A 21,721-nucleotide genomic window follows, 5' to 3' on the forward strand; every position below is an offset into this window, starting at 1 on the left:
AACTATATGGCTATTCACTTCTGGCTCATCAAGAACAAAGTTTTCTAAATTTTTAAAAACTATGAATAATAAGGGAGCACTAGATTTACTTAGTTCTAAATTGACAGGGAATTACTCTGTATTACACTGCCCACTCTGCAGAAGTGTTCCTTTATGACATGACAGGTGATTCAGTCATCAAGCTAAAATATTAATATTAAAGATGATACATCTTGTTTTCTTAACTCCTCGTGGTTTCACAACCATCTATATACAAATAGAACAGGGCTAGCAGGATGCTGCTGTCACCTTGAAGCAGTGCTCGCTAACAGCTGATTAGCATTATCTGCTCCAAATGTAAAACAGGTTCAGCTCCTCTCTCCTTGTTAGGGAGAGTGGAGAGAGTGTCAGCCATAAGTGCTCCTCCAGCTCCTTCCTGTAATTGGATTCATATGGAAAAGCTTTAATGAAATGAAGGAATGTATTTTAGTGGGGGAATATGGGTGGTAGGTGGGTGGATGGATTGGATGATCTTGGAGATCTTTTCCAGTCACTGTGAGCCTATGATTCTGTGATCTCTGCTACTAAGAGATCACAGGTCTTAAAGGGTGTAGAAGAAAGATTCTGAAAATAATTACACTTGACACATTAAAACAGAATGGATCTAAAATAAGGCATTGATATTTGTTCAGTAGCAAGGGGTCTGCAATGGGGCAGTCTTCCATATAAATTCATAGCTACCAATGCAGTAGTGAGGATAATGTATCCAGTAGTATGCAGGAATCTGATAGAGAATTGGGTACCTCGGATAAGATGAGCAATGCATCAATTCACAAGCTTGGGCTTTCAGTCATTTTCTCAGATTTACCAATCTTTTGAGAGTTGTCAAGATTGGCAAGGGAAAAAGTGACTTGTATCTTAGTACTAACAAGCAATGCACCAAATGCAAAACAACATGCCCTGTAAACCCCTTACTTCAGGTCTTAGAGTGGCACATCACCTGGAAAACATTCATCTTTCTTTCAGTTTAAAGATGAAAAACTCTGTTTTCACATTACTCTGAATTTGAGAGCTTGGTCCCACTAAATCTGTTATCCGGTTTAGGGCCCAATTACCAGTCACAGGGATGGATGAAGTCTCCGGATAAAAATGACACCGTGCTGAGGTAATTCAAAAGGGATCAGCCACTCTACTTCAAGTTGACTTTATTTTTAATGCTATAAATGTGACTCTTTGAAAATCAGCTTTTTATGGGAAAACGTGCTCTTTCTTCTCTCTTACAGACTTCGTGTAAAGCCTTAGTGAAGTGCAGTATCTAATATCTCCACAGAGTATATCCTTTCTTTCCAGCTAAGAAAAATCAAGTCTAGGTAGATAACAGGTGTGTTTACCTGTGGCTGGAGATGCTGCATGCTTCTGAAGTATCTGAGACATCTGTGATGCCATTGCATTCAGCTGAAATCATTCATGTAAGATACTGAAGGGAGAGTTTGGACTTCATATCCTTATGCCTGTTATGCTCCCAAGCTTGGCTCTTCTAGATGAATTATTGTAATTATATTGTGGCACCCAAACTTGAGTGTGGTACTCAAAGTGTGGCTACACAGAGCAGAGTGGGACAGCCCCTTCCCTTGCCTGGTGGCAGTGCTGGGCCTGATGCCCTGCAAAGTATGGTTGGCCCTTTTGGCTGCGTTACATCATCCTTGTGGCAGGAAAGAATCCTCCCCCTTCTCACTAAATGTGTTTTGATATTTGTGTTTCTGTCTCTCAAACGCATCCTTGCATTTGGCCACACAACTCTTTTCAGTTTTCTAAGTTTTATAATTAAGAGCAATCTGCTGAAGGCAGGAGTAGGAAGGACAGAGTTCAGAAGGGGTTTGGCTACTGCTCAGTTAGGTGGGATCGCACAGAAAAAGGTCTTCAGAAAGAGCAGAAGCCAGTGAGTGTTGCTCATTTTTTGAGCACAGGAGTCTTGTAATCTGCGCATATATATCCAAAACGTGATTTTCTTTCCTCTGAAGTGCACTGAATAGATATGAATTTTATCTTTGTGAATTACACCGAATATTTCAACAGAAATTCTGGAACTTGCATGAAGATTTAGGTGTTTGGAGTGTAGGATTAATGGCTTATATCCAAAACTGATTTTCAGAACTGTCATTCTCTTAGAGGCTAAGAGCTGTGAAAACATCACTTCTAAATGTCCGGGTTCCTGAAGTACAAAAAATACAAAGCCGTTTCTGCCTTTTTAAGTCACATCAAGGCATGTGCTGCACTTCTAATAGAAGGCCTTTGAACATATGAGAAACCTTTCCTCCGCTTGAAAAGGCTGTCACAAAGGGAGAGAGAACGCTTATTTGTAGGCAAATTATTTTATGCTTAGACTGTAAACCCTGTTGGAACAAGTAAGGCTGCTTTTTCCACTGGAGTTGCCATTAAGTTTATTGTGTCTCATCCAAAGTGCCTGACCTGCTTGCCTTGATCTACTTCACACATTAGCAGGCTCAGGGCCAACATGCAGGCATTTAACAAGGCACCCAAATATGAACTAGTTTTCTAACCAAACGTGTCAGCCTTGTAATTATCTTCCTCTGCTTTTGTTGGGGTGTTACCACATCTCTTACAAAACAGGCTGTTGATGGTGTGATGCACATCACTGGTGCAGAGGCTCAGTTTAACACACACACTTGCTCTGGGCTCTGGCAGTATTTGTTTTACCCTTGATATAAACAGTGGTACTTTGATAGATACAGCCACACAGACCACCCAACAGTAGCATCAGCTACCCTATGATGCAAGTTTTGTTTACATGTTTATACATACATATGCATTTGTATGTATGTATGAACAGTTCATTTTTTGAGCTCTTTAAGAGTGTATTGCTCTTGTTAAAATAAGAATGTCTCTGCTAGCTTTGGTTCGCTCCAACAACAGAATGGTAGCAATGGAAATATACAAGCTGTATTCGAAGGCTGCTGCTTATGGCACAGCCAGCCAGAATGCAGAGGCCAGTGAACTGTCCCACAGTGTTATCTCCTTGTTACTCCCAGGAGCACATTGTACACTACCCCATCAGGCCTTCACCTCCTGTCTCTGCTGGCTCCTGGGCCCCACAGAATGTTTTCTCCTGGGAGAAGGCAGTATGAAGATGTGTAATAGATGTACCGCATGGTTAGCATCAACTTAATGCTGCAAACTCGTAAAGCCAGTGCCTGACTGTAGTTGCTGCGTAACTGCTGTCTGTGAGTTATCTATGGGTAAGAACCTCACTTGTATGGAGAGCATTAATCACCCCCGGGAGAATGCTGTTGTGGTTTGGCTGAGCAAAGATGCCTGAAAGATATTAAGACCGGCAGAACCTCTTGCCACTTTAGCATGATTAATATCTAAAAATACTTCTTAACTGTTAAATAAATTTATAGTCTTGCTTTTGGAAAAATAGAAAGTCTTCTACCCACCATTCAATACACTGTAGTGGAGAAGACACTTAAAGAGTTGTTTTTGTTCTTCCCCAGGCTGATATTTAAACTCTATCCTCAGAGATCTGCGTACAGAGCTCTCACTGAACCAGAACTATGTGGTGATGAGTTTCTATGTTACCAACTGCTGTTTTACAGTGTCTTAAGCCTTGGTGGCCCTGCTCCTGGGAGGTGCTGAGCATCACTGCTTCACATGCAGCACAGCCTACAGCCACCAGCCTTTGTGAAGCGCTGTGTGACCTCTTGCCTGGGAACTGAGGTCTTCCATGAACTGACCTCTTTCCATAGCCATACCCAAATGGGATTGTCAATATTTAGGTAGCAGCTGTTAATTCTGGATCTCAGTGGTCTTTGCTTCTCGCCCAGTGCAGTTTCACAGCTCTGTCTGACAAGTTCTGCAGCAGAGAGTGCTGCCTAACTTGTAGTCCCAGACCGTGGCATCTGTTATGAGTATCTCAAGAGATAATGTCTGGGAAATTCTACTCAGTCTGTATTGTGATGTGGGCAGGAGCGAGGAGGTGGAAGGCTTTGCTGCTACTACACTGGGAGCAGAAGCAGAAATACTTGAAGGTAAGTGATATGTTGGGGGAACTGTGTGATGGAGCTTCTCTGCTCTGGATTTATGCCATTAGGAGGAGAGGATACTTTAAATTTCATGAAGGTGATACGCTGGGAAATGACAGTAGGCTGCAATAACCAGGTACCACTGATTGTGATATCACATCATCTTCCTCCTGAACAAAACCTTCAAGGAATGAAAAACAGCTGGCTGGAGACAGAGGTAATTGCTTATAGAGTGACAGGTAGTGGTGAAACCCATTATATCATTTCTCTGCCAATGAAGTATTTCTTCCAACAGTATATTGCCTATGTATTTGCTCTCTCAAACTTAGTATTTTAATTATTTACCATACTTTTAAATTAAGATGATAATTAAGGCATGATACTTCTGCTGAAGTGCTTCTGAAATTAAGTTACTCCTACTTGCATCAACCAAGCAAGGCTGCTTCCCTGAGCTATAGTGAAAACTCAAAGTGGGAGACCATCCCTGACCTGGATAGCTTACCTTTTGAAAGGACAAGATAAGTAAAGACATTGGTTCTCCTTCACGTTAACCTGCTGTTTTAATTCTCTTAATTCTCTACAAGCTATTTCCTCTTGCTTGAAGACTTACCAAGGAGGTGTCCGTGTCAGCACTTAGGTAAACTATTCAAATTGAGTTATCTTTCCTTGAAGGTTAGCCTTTCTTGCAGTTAATAAGCTACCATCACAGTGTTTTTATGAAGGAGATAAAGCTGCCTGCATATAAAAAGCTTCTAAACAATGTTGTCAACGTTTATGATGCTCCATAAATGGTATGATGACCATCAAACAGTAAATCTCTTACCCTGTGGACTCTAAACCTTGTTCCAAGTTACAAGGTATAAAATAAGGAGCAATTAGCGATGAAATAACAAGTTACATAGTAATCATCACTCTTTTTTGTTCCCACAATCATATTGTTTCCCTGAAATACAGTGATAAATAGACAATTAAATGACTACAAATTTAGTTGGCCTATTTCTAATCTTACGCTTACTATTGTAATTCAAGAAAAACTCCAATGAGAAGCAGATATAAAGTTAGGGTAACGGAAGGCAAGATTTATGCAAAAAGTATTTTAAATAAATATGAATACACATTTAATTTATCCCCAAAATTTCACATTTCTTTTGCAAGTGGGTTTTATATATTAAATAAAACACAAATGCATTAATGAAAAGGTCTGCCTAAGGCTGTGAGATGTGACCTCACTTGTAAGACTTGTTAATGCAAGTTATTAATAATTGAACAGCAGCTTCTTCAGAATAGACGGAGAACCATAAGGACAGAGCTTGTACACAGATGCAAGCACCTAAAATGAGGAATCTGCTACAGGTTTAGAGGCTGTCTTGTAAGGAAGAATTGGCTGCAAAATCATGATGAGGCTACCCACGTCCAAGAGGGTATCTGCATGCCAAGGGTCATCCCAGCAAGTCAGTAAGCAGTGTTTGTGTATGTTGTATATTTCCTTTTGGTGCTCACTGTGCTTTAAAGGGCATTATGAACCAGGTTAATAGCTCAGCCTTACATGCTATTGTGTGTAGTTCAGTGCTCAGTTGTATCTCCTGTAGTTCTTTCATATGAACCTTTTTGTTATGAAAAAAGAAGGCAGCTCTGCTAACTTCCCAAGAAGGATCTCCTTAAATCAGTGTTTATCTGACTGCAAACTCAGTCGATATCAGAAAAGATTCTTAGATAAATATTAAGGTTTCCTCAGTGAGCAAAGAGTGAAATATTACTCCCTGGAAGATCTTCCCTTTAGGAGAAGCGTACACTTTTATTTTCCCGTTTCCAAATTGAAGCAGCAAACAAAAGCCAGTTCTTTTCTTTCCATCCTCCAAAGCACCTCTGTAAATCAGGAACGCTTATCAGCATTGTTCAAGTGCTTTCTGATGCTGAGATTGTTGCTAGGATCCAACATCTGCAGAGAGAAAAGCAGGAAAGGGGAAGGGAAAGGGAAATTTTCTCCTGAATCATTGTGTGAGTGAATTGGGTTTCCTGCTTGGATTATTATATGATAAACAGATTTAAACATCTAAACCAAGGGTTAATCTTTAACTCTCAAGTAACCCTTCATAATGACAGGACACAACATTGAACTAAGATTAATGCCCTTGCTCTGCATGTTGCAGAGAAGACCTTTTCCAGCTCAGAGTCTCATCACCAGCCATAAAGCTGCAAAACAAGAATACAAAGAGGTAAGGGCTCTCTTCTTTACTATTATTGCCATGTAGCAAAACAGAATTGATAAACAGACGCTTGTTTATTTTTCTTTAGGAGGTCATTGTGAGCAAGAAGTGCAGGGACAGCACTGCAATTCTCTGAAAAGCCCTTAAGGCAGCTCACACTCAGTGTTCCTTCAGGGCTTCTGCTGGGGGCTGCAGCCTCATCTGACACCAAGTGCCAGGGTTGCCTCTGCTCCCCACCAAACAGCATCCTTGCTGTGTTACGCAGCTCTCTGGACTTGATGCTGTTTCTTTGGCCATCTCCACACGCAGATGGGCTTTGTGAGGGTGCCCATGTCCAGATCTGCGTGGCTCCACATTGCTACAGCTCTAGTGGCTGCATGAAGTCTGTCCTTGACCTGCAGAGCTGCATTTCACAGCCTCACAGGGCCTCACCCAGTTGGAAAGGCCTCTGGTCCTTGGTTGCCTGCTTCCATCGAAGGCAGGACAGTTCTTAGTGAATATCATTAAAGGGAGTTAAATAACAGCCCAGGCATCTCTGCTATCCAGCCTGACGGTGACTCCTGCCACCATCAGTTAACTCCTACCACCACACACATTTTTTACTTCTTTCCACACCAACTTTTATTTTTATCATTTGAAAATGAGGTGGTTTCTGCCTTTATTTTTAATGAAGTGTGGTTGTAAAATGTTCAGTTCTCATTGGCAACCTCTGCAGCTCCCCAGTCAAATGTTGCATCTCAGCATCTCTGGGATGAATCAGCTAAGACAAACATGTCAAGGATGGGGAGGATGGTGGAAAAGCACATTCAGGAGTTCTCAAATCTTCATCAGCTTAGCTGATATTTTATCGAAGACACATCTAAGTTAAAGAATCAGCTTGGATTTCTTGTTAAATCAGCCTCTAAGGACACTGAGTTTTCTTTTAAGAGTATGTAAGGAGATGGGAGGAAGTGAGACACAGTGTTCTCACTGCAGAGAAACAAAGGAAGAGAAACTGTGTGAATGTCGGAAATCATTTCTAAAAATAGTCATATTGCACTTTTCTGTGAGGCAGTAACTGAGCTGTTTAAAATGAGAGCAAATCAAACATACTTGAAACTGAAAACTGAAGTCTTTGTTTGATGTTTCTTCTTTTGCAGGCTTTATCATCCTTTCAGATTGTTTTTCCCTCCTCGCAACACTGAGCTGTTTCAGCCTTGCCTGAATTCTTTCCACTCCGTTATCAACCAACCCTCTTTTTGTACAAGCTTTCCCAGACGCTGTCCCAACACTATCAGCGTTGTTTGTGCATGAGCAATGTGTGGATGAGAAGCCCCATCTGCTGCTCCCACCTTCCTCAAAGTGCAGCACAACTGCTACCTAATTTCTTGTTTGAGTGTTTGGTGCTCTCTGCTGCTCTGGAGGACTGCGTAAGTATCTCCTTGCATTCATTTTCTGAACTTTGCCATTGTTTAATGCTTAACTCTTAAAAAAAACCACAACAAAAGCCATCACTCTTGTGGTGTTCCATAAACTTTTATTGAAGACTATCTATGAAAAACCTCCCAATTATCTCACTTATCCCTAGAATGTTTTGCTTGCTGAATGAGATTTTTTTTCCTTCCACAGGGTTTTGGTTCCCTTCTTCCATTTTCTTTAGTGGTTAGAAGCTAATAAAACACAACTTGACGATGTATATCTCTTGTCTGCATCTCTTCCAGGTCATTCATATGTAGCATAGAAAGAGGAAGATAACCTCACCACACTATATCTCCCCATTTAAAAGCCCCCTGTGATACTTTGTGTAATATTAAAAGAACTGCATTTCTCTGAGTCACCCAAAACTGCCAAAAATATATACTCATTTATTTTTTTGTTACAGTGAAAATGCATGCAAGATGGAATACGTGAACGGAAAGAGGGAAAACTATGGGTGATGGAGAAATCAATACTTATTTGTTGTATGGATGTGGCTACTTTAATAACCATATTGTAACCTGTGTTCTGACCTTCCTTGTTCAAGTGCAATATACCCAAAAGGTACTTTTTTGGGGTAGCAGAAACTAGAAAAGCCTGTTTTGATTTAGAGAATAAGGTTAAACGAGGTTGCATTCATTGCAAGTACTTACCATGTCAAGGTCTAGAAACAGCAAACGAGAAATAATGAGTGAAATGCATGTGAAACTGAGGCATCAAGGAGGTTTTGTGACAAATGAAAGTAACCTGCTCCCGGTTCAAGCGAGGCAGTGCAAAATCATGAACCAATCAATCAGCCCAAATAACCTCTGTATCCATCCAGGCAGCACCATGGAAAGTGTCAAGTTTTAACCTTTGTCAGTAAACCCTGTTCATCAGGGAAGAGCCACCACCACCCCTTGTAGAGATTCCCAATCTTGTCTTCTCTTTGCATCTGGGAAGTGCTGCTGGTGGTATGTGTGATCACACTTGCTCTCTGTAAAATGGACTTCAGTTGCCAAATTTTTGCAGCCGTTTGCACAACCCAAGGCTGAAAGAAATAGCCAGACTGGGCTTTGGGATGCCTGTTGAGAAACTCCTGTTATTAAGCCATCCCTAGATGGGATCCATTCAAAGATCCATTTAAAGCTGTCTATAAATAACTTTACCTACCAAACTCCAAGTCCTCATTCTCCACTACATTTTTGTTGCTAAATCCTAGAAGCTTGTCTCCTCTTAAATGTGCTGAATGTTTTCATGCTTGCTTGGAAAATCCCTTTTGTTTTATGCCAAGTTGTTGCTTTCTCTGGTAGACGATGGTAATAAGTGAAGGGGATGGTTTGTTAGGTCCACCTGCTAGAGGCAAGGTTTGCCTTCTCATAGAGGAAACGCTGTGGGAAGAATGTAGTTCTTTCTTTGATCATCGCATGATTATTTCTTATGATGGGTTGATGGCAGGACTAGATGATCCTACTGGTCTTTTCAGACCTTAATGATTTTATGATATTTTCCTTCAAATCTTATCATATAAATTATATCCTACACTTAATATCTCCATCCTAAAATTGCCCTAGGTTTGGATTTTTCTCGGCTCAATCAACAGGTGACTGTGTAGCTGTGCTTTGCAGCTCTAATGTATTTCAGTACTGGCATTGGGTCTCTTGCAATACCAGTGTTCCCAGTGTCAGCAGGAATGAGGAACTGGACAGTGGTGATTACATCCAGTGTCACAAAGCTTCTCAAATGTTTACTTCAAAGAACGGCACATTGGCACAAACTGTGTCACAGGCAACGTGGAAGGAGCTTTGTTTGCATGAAAGGAAAACTTAGAAAATGGTGCCCAGACTTCATACATTCAGGATCTCTATGTCCAGTCTTCAAGATCTGTTCTTCACCAAGTTTCTAGCTGGCTGAGGCAGTGTTTCAGAGATGGTTTTCAAAGCTGTTTTGTCTGGTTTGGCTCTACAGGAAAATGAATCTGCAGTTTTTACAGGTAAATGTGCTTTGACAAATGGACAAAGAGCTCCCTGTTTAAAAACAGGTCTTGCAGGCTTTTAGGTCAGTACTGAAACCACAGAAGCAGATTTTACTTACCGTTGCCTTGGAGGTTTGCTTTCTCTTGTTTGATTTTAAAGATAAAGATTCCAAACCTCTTGAAGTAATTAAGTTCTAGGAGATGAACTCACTGAAAGTCCTGACTGGGTTTATATAGTCTGGTTACCCTAGAAAAAATAGAGGGTTGTTTTAATTTAATTTAATTTAATTTTAATTTTTTTTGTTTGTTTGTTTTGTTTGTTTCCTTTGCTGGTTTGAAGTGTCATTGCAGTAACAGTGTGGTGGTGAATGGAGTTGAATCCAGCTGGCAACTGGTCATGAGTGGTGTTCCCCAGGGGTTGGTGGTGGGGCCTGTCCTCTTTAACATCTTTATTGATGACCTGGATGAGGGCATTGAGTGCACCCTCAGTAAATTGGCAGATGACACCAAGTTGGCTGGAAGTGTCAATCAGCCTGGAGGTAGCGAGGCCCTACAGAGGGATCTGGGCAGGCTGGAGAGCTGGGCTGAAGCCAATGGGATGTGGTTCAACAAGACCAAATGCCGGGTCCTGCACTTTGGCCACAACAACCTTGGGCAGCACTATAGGCTTGGGGCAGAGTGGCTGGAGGATTGTGTTGAGGAAACAGACCTGGGGGTACTGATTGATGCTGGGCTGAACATTAGCAGACAGTGTGCCCAGGTGGTCAAGAAGGCCAATAGCATCCTGGCTTGCATCAGAAACAGTGTTGACAGCAGGAGCATAGAGGTGATTGTCCCCCTGTACTCAGCACTGGTGAGGCCGCACCTTGAGTACTGTGTTCAGTTTTGGGCCCCTCACTGCAAGAAAGACATTGAGGCCCTGGAACATGTTCAGAGGAGGGCTACACAGCTGGTGAGGGGTCTGGAGCACAGGCCGTATGACGAGAGGCTGAAGGAGTTGGGAATGTTCAGTCTGGAGAAGAGGAGGCTCAGGGGAGACCTTATTGCTCTCTATAACTTCCTGAAGGGAGGCTGTAGTGAGCTGGGGGTCGGCCTCTTCTCTCGTGTCATTAGTGACAGGACCAGAGGGAATGGCTTCAAGCTGTGGCAGGGGAGATTCAGGCTGGACATTAGGAGGTATTACTTCTCAGAAAGGGTGGTCAGGCAGTGGAATGGACTGCCCAGAGAGGTGGTTGAGTCACCGACACTGGGGGTGTTCAAGGAGCAATTGGATGTTGTGTTGAGGGACATGGATTAGTGGGAGCTATTGGTGAACGGTTGGACTGGATGATCTTTTAAGTCTTTCCCAACCTCAGTGATTCTATGATTCTTTGAACAGTGGCCGTGTCTGTTGCTGGAAACATACCAGGCTTCTTGGTGCTGCAGTCCCTTAGCTGACTGTTGTCCTCCAGATGGGGTAACCCCAGCTCTTCTTTCCACTCTCCTACTCCCCTTCTTTTGTTTACCTCTTCTTGTTCTCCACACATTTCCTATTCTCCTCTATCAGAAAAAAAAGACCATACTTGAAATTATTGTTATTGCTTATAGCTAATCATTTTATGATGCATCAGAGTTAGGGAATTATGGCTGGACCTGCATAGAGTCAGTGTGTTGGGTCCTGGCCTCAGGATCCATCCCATCGCACAGCCCAACATAGCAGGCATTCTGAATTTAGCCTCACTCTATAAATTACTTGCTTAACACCTATTCAAGAAACTATAGTAAGAACTTCAAGGGAACAAGAAAAGAAAACAGCAGAAAGAAAGAATTTTAAAAATTATGATTTTAAATCATCATGCACCTCAGGAAAAACAAGATACAGAGAAGTGTGTAAGTACTAAATGAATTCTGCACTTACTGAGTGCTGCTGTTGTTGTTCACCTACAGCAGCTATTAGTTATCTGTGCTGGGGTTACTTCTTATTCACATGAAAAACAGAGCGTGTGTCAGGGAATCCATTTTCATCCCTTTCTGGAAATGAAGAAAAGGAAAGATGACTCCCCTGAGCAGCTGCCCTGTGCTGGTGTTTGTAAGCCTTCCCCTGCAGCTGCCTTTGCAGAATGTACAATGTGAAGCTGTGCATTGAAAACTGATGCAGAGAGAATTTATTTGGAAAATACTTCCCCTGATTTCCTTACACAGCAGAAATTGCAAAGCTATTTACTCTTTGGTCATTTTTTCCACTATATATATATTTTTTTTCATTTGGAAGATTGATTATGAATGCAGATTTTATGCAATAAAATAACTCAGGTGTCCTTTCTCCTGGTTTGGAGGACTCTTAAATAAAGTTCAGTATTCTGCAGTTGTCTGTGGTTTATAGCACAGAAAAGAAGTGTGTGTTACAGGATGTCTCTAATGTTTGATTCCAACTTTCACTTTCAGATTGTGCCCACCTCAGCCTTGTGCTGCTCTTTAAGGCAGGAATGTCCTCCTCCTGCCTTTCAGCTCTGGAGACTGAGATCTTCCACTACATTGATGCACATCAAAGTGACTTCATTGAGGTAGGAATTATATTGCTGGGAAACAGTTGAAGGGCAGTACTAATGTATTGGATGCTCATGTTCCAAGAAAGACAATCCTGGTTCTTGGCAAATCTTAATCAGTTGGAAAACACACAGCTTCTATCATAGTGCTGATATTCATATCCAAAGGTCAATCACCACAGATTCCTGAGTTTTAGATCAACCAGCTTGTTGAGCTGTTCTTCTCTCCCTGTGCAGAATCTCAAGGAATGGGTGGCGGTGGAAAGTGATTCTGTGCAACCAGACCTGAGGAAAGAAGTGATACGAATGATGTCATTGGCAGCAGCCAGGCTTGCAGCTTTGGGAGCCACTGTTAATTCAGTGAGCCTGGGGTCACAGCAGGTGCATGTCCGTTTCTTGTATTTAAAATGTCATATTTGTGCATGTGTCATGTTTTACCCATTAACTATAGTACTAAAGGAAAAGGAAAAAGGTCTGAATTTTTCCAGGGTTTATTTTAACTTTCTTCTTGATGATGTACCACTGTTAATACATCGGCTCTTTACCAAAGTCTCCATATGAGGAAGTAACTTTTACAAGGAAAATGTTACCAGAAATGGGACCTTAAGCATCATCTTTGGTTTCTGGGGGGCTTAATGATTCTTGGAAAACAACAGGTATGAGTGGGCCTCTGAGAAAATTTATCTCCAGTTTACTCATCTCATTTGAGAATGTGGCTCTTTCCTGCCCCAAACTGCCGGGCTTCTGTGCTCAGAGGAATTCCAAACTCATATACTACCAGGCAATGTCATTTACTAGTCATAATGAATGCATTCAAAAATAAAACCTGAGCACATGGCATACAATTATGGTCGCCGAGATATGTATCAACAGCCTGAGTCAATAACAGCAGGGAATGGATTACATGTTGTTGAAGCAGAGACTGGAGGCGCATCTCTCTATTTAGGGCCTTCTATTGCTGGACAAGCAGCAGCTACATTTTAGTATTCAACAGATTAATACAAATCAATACTACTGGTGAATTCAAGGAGAGGAATGCACATTCTTTTACTTCTCATTTCTCACCCCTGTGAGACATCCAGCCTCTCCTTGCCAGTGTGGCAATCTGTTCTGCATAGCTGTGAATTATAAGAGTAGTTTGGAGCCACAACCTGTTTTCAAAACAATAATGTGACAATAACATCACAAGATTTGCATTTGTCAACACAGCATACAGGCAACTTTCTCTCCTCCAGTACTATTACTAGTTTAGTAAAGAGTCCATTTACCGCAATAAAATGTTAGAGAAGCTCCATAAAGTCCCAGCAGAAGACAAAGCGAAAAAGTCTTAATCTCTAAGTAGGTTAGATTTGGATTCAAAGTCAGATTTAAGAACTTGATCAAATCAACTGAGTATGCAGAATTATATGCAACGAGTTCTCCAGTTCTTATAACATTTGCAAGTTTTCAAAGTGGTTTGTTTGTTTGTTTGTTTTCCCCATGTTGCTTTTATAATGTTGATCTACAGTTGCTGAATGGCCAGCACCTTCCACTGCCACCTGTCATTCTTGGGGAACTTGGCAAGGATCCCCAAAACCTCACAATCTGTTTCTATGGCCATGTGGATGTGCAGCCTGCCAAAAAGGAAGATGGCTGGATAACTGACCCTTACACACTGACTGAAATCAATGGTGTGTACCCAATTGTAATTGTTCTGTTATTATTTGAAACGTGACTCTGAGATTTCCAGCAGGAGGATGTTCCCTGTATTGTTAGCTACAGCACAAGGACTTCTCCCATGGAATCTGATGGGACAAATCCAGGAACTTGATACCATGCTGTGACTGGTGAGACTTATCACTGCTTGATAATCAATGTGGAAAAGCCACTTGAGGTTAATAGCACTTTATAGTGTTTATTAGAAAGTCCATTTCTGCTTTAAGATTCTTGTTGGGTTGTTGGGTCAGCCACTGCTCTCCCTTACTCTTCTTGTTCCTGCCTCATAATCCTTTAGCACCTTCCACCACGCTGGCAGCTAGGAGCATTTTATAGAACTGTAGAATCTTCTGAGCAGTTGGAAGAGACCCTTAAAGGTCATCTAGGACTTTCACAGATATTTACTGCTGTACATGAAGGCAGAATCTGTCCCATGTAGCTACATGGCTGATGGTTAAAAAGTTATTTTGCAACTTTATTTGTAGTTTGCACTTCTGCAGCAGTGCTGATCTGTGCTCTTTTGCTGCTTCTCACCTAGGCAGAAACTGCATCATGTACAAACTCTTCAGTTGTGTCTAAAGGGAACAAAGAGCTCCTTTAAATCTGAGTGGAAATAAAAACCAAACAAAAAAGTTTCTCGGAAAGGGTAGTCAGGCACTGGAATGCACTGCCCAGGGAGGTGGTGGAGTCACCGACCATGGGAGTGTTCAAGAAACGTTTGGATGTTGTGTTGAGGAATATGATTTAGCTGGGAAGTATTGGTAATGGTTGGACTGGATGATCTTCTAGGTCTTTTCCAACCTTGATGATTCTGTGATTCTGTGAAACCCAAAGCAGCATGTAGCAGAAACCACTGTATGAAGTGAATAAAATTAAAAACATCACAACAAAAACCAACATACCAAACAACCACATAGCAATGAAATCCTGATTCTGTTGATACCTCGCTTGACATGCTGGTACAGCTTTCTGTGGCAATAGGAATTTGCAGATTGCATTGATGTGACTAAATAAGTTTAAAATTGCTTGAATTGTATTTATTTATTTATTTATTTTCTAATTTAAGGAAATCTCTATGGGCGTGGAGCAACAGATAATAAAGGACCTGTGTTGGCTTGGATAAATGCAGTGGAAACATTCAGAGCCTTGAAAATAGTAGGTATCGGTGAGGACTTGGTTATTGGTATAGTGTCTCTCTAGAGGAATGTATTTACCTCCTTGTGACTTAGATGATGTATCTCAGTCCCAACAGCGCACGTCTATCTTGAAATACTATCTTATTTCCAATGCCACTGACAGTGCATTTATCCCACTGCACTATGAATGTTTACTCGACTATTTCTGTTTTCAGTAGTCTGTAAGCAATGTAAAAATGGTGTTGCTGTCATTGTCCTGCAGGAGACAGTGTTGAAAGCCTTTATCATACTGCTAATAGCTATGATGTCATATTTAATAAACAAAAACAAATCTTTATCATTACACCTTCTCCTAGAAAGCATGACAGACCGTCCTGAGTGGTTTGTTTCTAAATTTCTGTGGTTGTTTGATGAGCCATTGGTGAACGTATCAGTTGCACAAGTTAATTTAGTTCTAAGCATTCGCTTCTGAGCTTAATCTGAGAATTGAATCAAACCAGAACTCATCCTTACAGCCTATAATCAGAAAATGAATTGAAGTGGCAAACTGAGATCACGCTTATTTCTGCTATATTTCTCTATTGAATATATACTGCAAGTCAGTTTGCTTTTTCTTTTTAGATTCCTCTTTATTTTTGTAAGTGCTTGTTCCTTATCCAAACTTCTCTGGTGTTCATTCAGGCTATGCCAGTAAACTTCAAGTTTGTTATTGAAGGCATGGAGGAAGCAGGATCTTTGGGGCTGGAGAAGCTTCTTGAAGAAGAAAAACACGGCTTTTTCTCAGACGTTGATTACGTTGTGATTTCGGACAACCTCTGGCTCAGCAAGAAGAAGCCTGCCCTTATATATGGGACTCGGGGCAATGCCTGCTTCTCTGTGGAGGTAAGAGATGAGGGTTTGTGTGAAGTGGGCCCCTGCCAGTGAATAGCGATGTATCTGAGATCAGATCTGCCTCTGAATGAAGAGAGAGGCTGAGAGTGAGTTGAGTATTTATGAACACAACTCTTCCTTTCATGCCCTTCATTGCTTGTGCAGACTTCCCTCCTTATTTCAGTTGTTAACCTTATTTGCTTTCATTAATTTCTCTTCAGTCATCATTTCTCCACTCTCTCCTATCCCATTACTCTCCTTCTCCTGTTCCAGCTGTTCCTGATCGCCCCATCCTCACATCAACCCCCTTCTCCTGCAACATCATTCCTACACCACCACCCCTCCAAACCTATTCCTCCTGCTGCTCTTGCCCTTCTGCAGCAATTGCTAAATGCAACATCACTGCCTAAAGGCATTCAGTTTAGTTGGATCTCTGAGCTTAAAAACAGTGCAAAATCTTAATAACCATTGGCAGAAGCAAATAATGGTGCACTGCATTATATTTAGCAGCCAACAGGAGCTACTCTGAAGTGAAGAGAAATTCCACATCTGGAAACTTTGAGCATAAAAGAATTCAGAGAGAAGATAAAAGAACTGGAGAACTACAGAAAAATCTGCATTAACCTTTATGTTTGAAAAAAAATGAAAATTTGGTTTTAACAAAAAACAAAAACAAAAACAAAAACAAAAACAAACAAAAAAAACTCCTCAGGAGTTTTTATTCCATTTGTGTAAGTCCTGGTTAAGAAAAATGATGACATTAAAACAGCAAAAGTGATCTTTGCCTGCTTCCAGACAGTTGGCTGTAATGAGGTTTAGAGAAGAATAAACAAGTTTGTTGCAGGAATATATCTTACAATAAACCTGAGCGTGAAATTGTGTCTGGAAAAATAACCCATTTAATAAACCAAATGTCTTTCTCTGTTCTAAAGTTGTGTGATTCAAGAGACCTCTGAATTCTTATTTTCAACAATCAACAATTCAATTCAAACTTGGACATATATCTTATAAAGGCACAACAAGTAAGGTTATTTCTTGCCTTTGTGATGAAGATTTTTGCACTTATTCTACAATGCTAGAAACTGCAATATGCAAGTGTTTGTATTTAAGGTTACTGAAACAAAGGAGGGAATCAAGAAGGATTCTTGCTTTCAAATATCTCTAAGTATCAGAGACAGCTGATTTTCTCCCTCCATTGGTTAACAGCAAGGGCTTGTCTTCTCTTTACCAGAAGCAGATTGTTCTTGACACATTTCCCATTTTATGAATAGAAACGTAATAGTTTTCTATTTGTTTGTGGCATCATTTGAAAAAGCTGAAGCTGCCAGTTCCTGAGGAAAACAAATACTCGCAAAAGAATGAGGTAGGGACTATTGATAAGGAAGCTGTGTTTTTGGCACAGGTGGAAGGTGGTGACAAGGATCTTCACTCCGGAACTTTTGGAGGCATCATTCACGAGCCGCTGATGGACCTGATAGCTCTGCTGGGTAATTACATGCCATGACTCAGAAGTAGTTGGGAAACAGTAACTAGCAGTCAACCTAATAAAGATCAGTGCCACGTTTAATTGACCTGCGTAGGACAAGTCCAAACAAACCATGATTCCTAGGTTTCCAAAGCTCAGCATAGCTGTGGTGAGAGCATCTGAGGAAGGGAATGTCCCTGGTAAGAGCAGACATGTGCCTGCTATTTTTTCAGTCTAATAGTCATCTGTTAATCGAGGATAGATAAGGATGGTGGTCAACCTGAATATGTACACAGAGAGCAGCACCCAGTCTTCTAATGCTGCTTTGTTTCTCAGTAGGATGATGCTCTCATGTCTGCAGCTGGGCTGACCCACTACACACTACAAACAAACAACAGCTCAATGCTTTTCTTAGTAAACAGGAAAAAACATTGTTAGGTGAGGCAACTTGTTGGATGTTACAGTAGTTGTTTGTTGGGGTTATTCATTTTGTTAACTCAGAAGAGTCAAGTAAAAGGGAAGAAAGCATTGCAATTGCCAAGTAGAAGAAATAAGTCCTACTTTTACTGATACCTTCATTTTCTTTTGTAGACAGCCTTGTAGATCCCACAGGTCATATTCAGATCCCTGGAATCTATGATGCTGTTGCTGCTCTGACAGATGAGGAGAAGAAATTGTATGGATCCATTGAATATGATGTAGAAGAACACAAAAATAATAGTGGAGTGAAAAAACTCCTCTACAGCACCAAGGTAAGTATAACTGCATAGCGGAAAGAATTTAAATACACATTCATAGTGTTCATGGATAATGCCAAACTAAAAATATACACATTTTCAGTCAATGGCAAACTCAAAATAAAGGAGCACAGAGCACCAAAAAGTAAATAAAATAATCTCTGGAAAATGAAAGATTTTTGGTAAAGCAACCCAAAATATGAAAAATCAATGAAATCAGTTCTACCAATTGTGAATGGCTCCAGTGTCATCCCTTCTGTTTTTTATCTCATTTCTTTGAAGGAAGAAATACTTCTACACCTGTGGCATTATCCTTCTCTCTCTATTCATGGGATTGAAGGAGCTTTTCATGAACCCGGAATTAAAACAGTAATTCCAGCAAAAGTCATAGGGAAATTCTCAATCCGCCAAGTCCCCAACATGGATCTTTCAGATGTGAAACAACAGGTAAGAAGCTAAAGCCACTTTATAGTGTGTAAGCTAAGACCTCATAGCACCTCACATCTTTACAATCTCTGTAGTAAACTGAATGAATGTTTCTTGCATTTAGCTGTTTGCAAGGGTAGTTTCAAGAAGGTGAAAGATTCTAGATGGAAGGTGTTTACCCTGCAGGTGGTGGACCATTTGGAGAATGTATTTGCCAAGAGGAACAGTCCAAACAAACTGAAGGTGTCCATGCCCCTGGGTGCCAAACCCTGGGTCGCTGATGTTAATGATCCACTATATAAAGCAGCAAAAAAGGCCATAAGAACAGGTATGTCTCTTTCTGTTTTTGATATATCTGCAAGTCTGCAGGGGAAAATGTTCTCATCCACAAAGAAAAAGGACTCCACATTCAGTGCTATACTCACCTTAATGAACCTCACTGATTTTGACAGAACAACTCAGCCACAGAGCCCTTCATGTCTTGCTGAGTTGGTTTGCAATTGTTAGGACCAGCCGAAAAAATCTTGTTTAGTTCGTTTATGTACTCATAGAGAGATGGAACAGAAAAGTGAAGCTGATTCATTAAATCAATTGACTGTGCTCTCAAAACAGTTTCTACTCAAGCTCTTCATGTTTGAGCAGAATATAGGTATTTGGTAGCAGAAGAAAGCACTTTTTATTTCAGTTAAGAATTAATTCATTCTTTGTGTGTGTTTCAGTTTTTGGAGAAGATCCAGATTTTATTCGGGATGGTTCAACAATTCCTATTGCCAGAACTTTTCAGACTATAACGCAGAAAAGGGTGATAATGATTCCGATTGGAGCAGCTGATGATGGGGAACACTCCCAGAATGAGAAAATAAGCAGGTTTCTTTCATTTGTTCATTTACGCTGTTAGAAAAAGCAAGGACAAACAGAGTTCCTTGGCACCTATATTAACACTGATGGCTGGGAAGCTTTGCTCTCCAATGGACAGTTCCTAACTGTTGTCTCCAGCAAACTTATTGCTCTGCAATGCAGAAAGCAAAATTCCAAATTCATTACATGCTGCTATGTGTGTTTTTCATGACATATCTACTCAGTCTTTAAATATATCAGAGTGGCAACTGCCTTTGCCATGCCAGTCAATCTTGTCTCTGGTCTGGATGATGATGACGTAGGGCAGTACTGTTCCCTCACGGCATCTATTTTGAAGTATTACAGTTGGATGTACTCAGTCACCACAGGCACAAATGAGGACTTAGAACACAAAATTTTCTCAGCCTTGGAGAGGTGGTTTGCCTCATACCACTCTTCTAAACCAGAATAATCGATGATGCAAGATAGAGTTAAGGAGCTGACTGAGTGATTTTGCTCGTTAAACTTCTCACTAATAAACTGGTATTTTTCATAATACTGAGAATCCTTTCTTGGTTCTTTTTGGTGGGCAACCTCACAGATTTCTCTAGGATACTCAAAACTAGCACTAGGCCACTAACTGAACAGCTGTTTAGCCTCACAGGACTTTATTCTCTTTCTTTCCTCATTCACAGACGCAACTACATTGAAGGAACGAAAGTGTTTGCAGCCTTTTTCCTGGAGATATCAAAGCTACGTGGGCAGTTGCATGAAACTTCCAACCCAAGGACCAACAAATGATAGACCTTCATGACCAAATTATTTAAGCACATTATATTTCTTGCACTTCATATCCTCCTTATGTGGAAAAACACAAAATTTACATGTTCGATGGGACTGAACATGAGGAAAAATAAATACTACTCTATTTTTTTGGCATATCACTAAATAACATGCATTTGTTATTCGGTCAATATAATGAACTTAAACCCTGATGCTATGAAACAGTTTCACAAAACACATTCTACTGTGTAGGAATGAATTATATTTCAAAATTCAGAGCAAAGGGAATGTTGACACTTATTCAATCTATATCATTTCTCTTTTATAGTATGCTGGTGTTTATGCCACCTACTTCGTATTTCAGTTTCTGAATTCATGCAATTCACACTGCTTGTTTCCTCCTATTTATATACGGAACCTCACTATGGACCTTTACGAATAGACTGTTATGCTAACCTTGACCATATCCTTTGCAGAAGGCTTTAAATAGGAAGAGCAATATGGTTAGTCTGGTGAATTTGATTCAAAGACTTGCCTGTGAACGTTTATTTCTGAGAATAACTGTTGAGGTCAACACAGCTGTTACAGTGAATAAATATATCCTGTTTTTCCCCACTTAGTTCAAATTTCTTCTTCTAGTGCTGTGAGCTCACTATTAAGAAATCATGTTTTGAATGATCTTATTGAGTGGCTGCTTTGCTGATTAAACCTGCCCAGCTAGAAAAAAACAACTTTGTTGGCATGTACAACAGCATCCAAGTCATGGGTGTCCAACCTTTTGTCTTGCCTGGGCCCCACTGAATGAACAGGAATTGTCTTGGGTCATGTATACATAGATTTTTCCAAAAGTAATGCCTCCTATTTATTTCCATGAGAACTGCTAGCAGCTACCAAGAGCACAATAACACTATTTGATAGAGAAAATTCTCAGCTACAAAACAGTATTTTTCAACATAGTAACCACCATCAGCTCTGCACTTGAGCCAGTGATGAACAAGGGCCTGCATGCCTGGCTCAGAAAAATCTGCACCACTGGAAGTGACACACTGTTGCTACTGCTGAAACTTTCCACCTCACTGTGTTCATATCCACTGTTGGGTCTTCATAATGGCTATGAATGGTGTTCCTCAGGGATTGGTGTTGGAACCAGTGCTGTTTAATGTCCACCTGCACTACAGCATCCAGTTCTGGGGTCTACAACTTAAGAAGGACATTGAGATGGTTGGAGCAGTTCCAGAGGCAGTCCATGAAAATGATGAGAGGGCTGGAGAACCTCTCAGATGGGGACAGGCTGAGAGAGTTACGGCTTTTCAGCCTGGAGAAGAATCTGAGGGGACCTTGTAGTGGCCTTTCAGTACCTAAAGGGGGCCTACAGGAAAGATGGAGAGCTTTTTGTAAGGATATGTAATGACAGGAAGAGGAGGAATGGCTTTAAACTGGAAAAGGGTAGATTTAGACTAGATATCAGGAAGAAATTATTTACTGTGAGGGTGGTGGAACACTAGGACAGGTTGCCCAGAAAGGCTGTGAATGCCCCCACCCTGGAGGTGTTAAAGACCAAGCTGGATAGGGCTTTGAAGCAGCCCGGTCTAGTGAGAGGTGTCCCTGC

The 21,721-nt window shown here is 40.8% G+C and overlaps 1 protein-coding gene across 6 annotated transcripts; it reads left to right on the forward strand.

The window, feature by feature from the left end:
* Positions 1 to 20,727, forward strand: LOC107309982 (beta-Ala-His dipeptidase). Of its 6 annotated transcripts, XM_085539792.1 has the most exons (14): positions 5,452 to 6,238; positions 7,369 to 7,638; positions 8,091 to 8,248; positions 12,063 to 12,181; positions 12,401 to 12,544; positions 13,671 to 13,833; positions 14,925 to 15,013; positions 15,676 to 15,876; positions 17,267 to 17,351; positions 17,921 to 18,081; positions 18,349 to 18,513; positions 18,679 to 18,820; positions 19,212 to 19,359; positions 20,025 to 20,727. In XM_085539792.1, exons 4-14 carry the CDS (start codon positions 12,104 to 12,106, stop codon positions 20,128 to 20,130), a joined length of 1,482 nt encoding a protein of 493 aa, XP_085395918.1. In that variant the 5' UTR covers positions 5,452 to 6,238; positions 7,369 to 7,638; positions 8,091 to 8,248; positions 12,063 to 12,103; the 3' UTR covers positions 20,131 to 20,727. The 6 variants fall into 6 exon arrangements, with proteins under 6 accessions (XP_085395922.1, XP_085395918.1, XP_085395919.1 ...); XM_085539793.1 differs by lacking the exon at positions 8,091 to 8,248 and having other exon boundaries at positions 5,453 to 6,238; XM_085539794.1 differs by lacking the exon at positions 12,401 to 12,544 and having other exon boundaries at positions 5,457 to 6,238.
* Positions 20,728 to 21,721: the final 994 nt, after the last annotated feature.

Source organism: Coturnix japonica, chromosome 2, assembly GCF_054131305.1.
Source record: "Coturnix japonica strain WE chromosome 2, WE-NBRP24, whole genome shotgun sequence".
Lineage (NCBI taxonomy): Eukaryota > Metazoa > Chordata > Aves > Galliformes > Phasianidae > Coturnix > Coturnix japonica.

Bases quoted from the DNA above. Each gene is read 5' to 3' on its own strand.
- LOC107309982 (XM_085539792.1), top strand. From the start codon at position 12,104: ATGTCCTCCTCCTGCCTTTCAGCTCTGGAGACTGAGATCTTCCACTAC. The intron at 12,545-13,670 runs GTGCATGTCCGT...GTTGATCTACAG, and splicing joins TGAGCCTGGGGTCACAGCAG to TTGCTGAATGGCCAGCACCT. The intron at 18,514-18,678 runs GTAAGAAGCTAA...TTTACCCTGCAG, and splicing joins TTTCAGATGTGAAACAACAG to GTGGTGGACCATTTGGAGAA.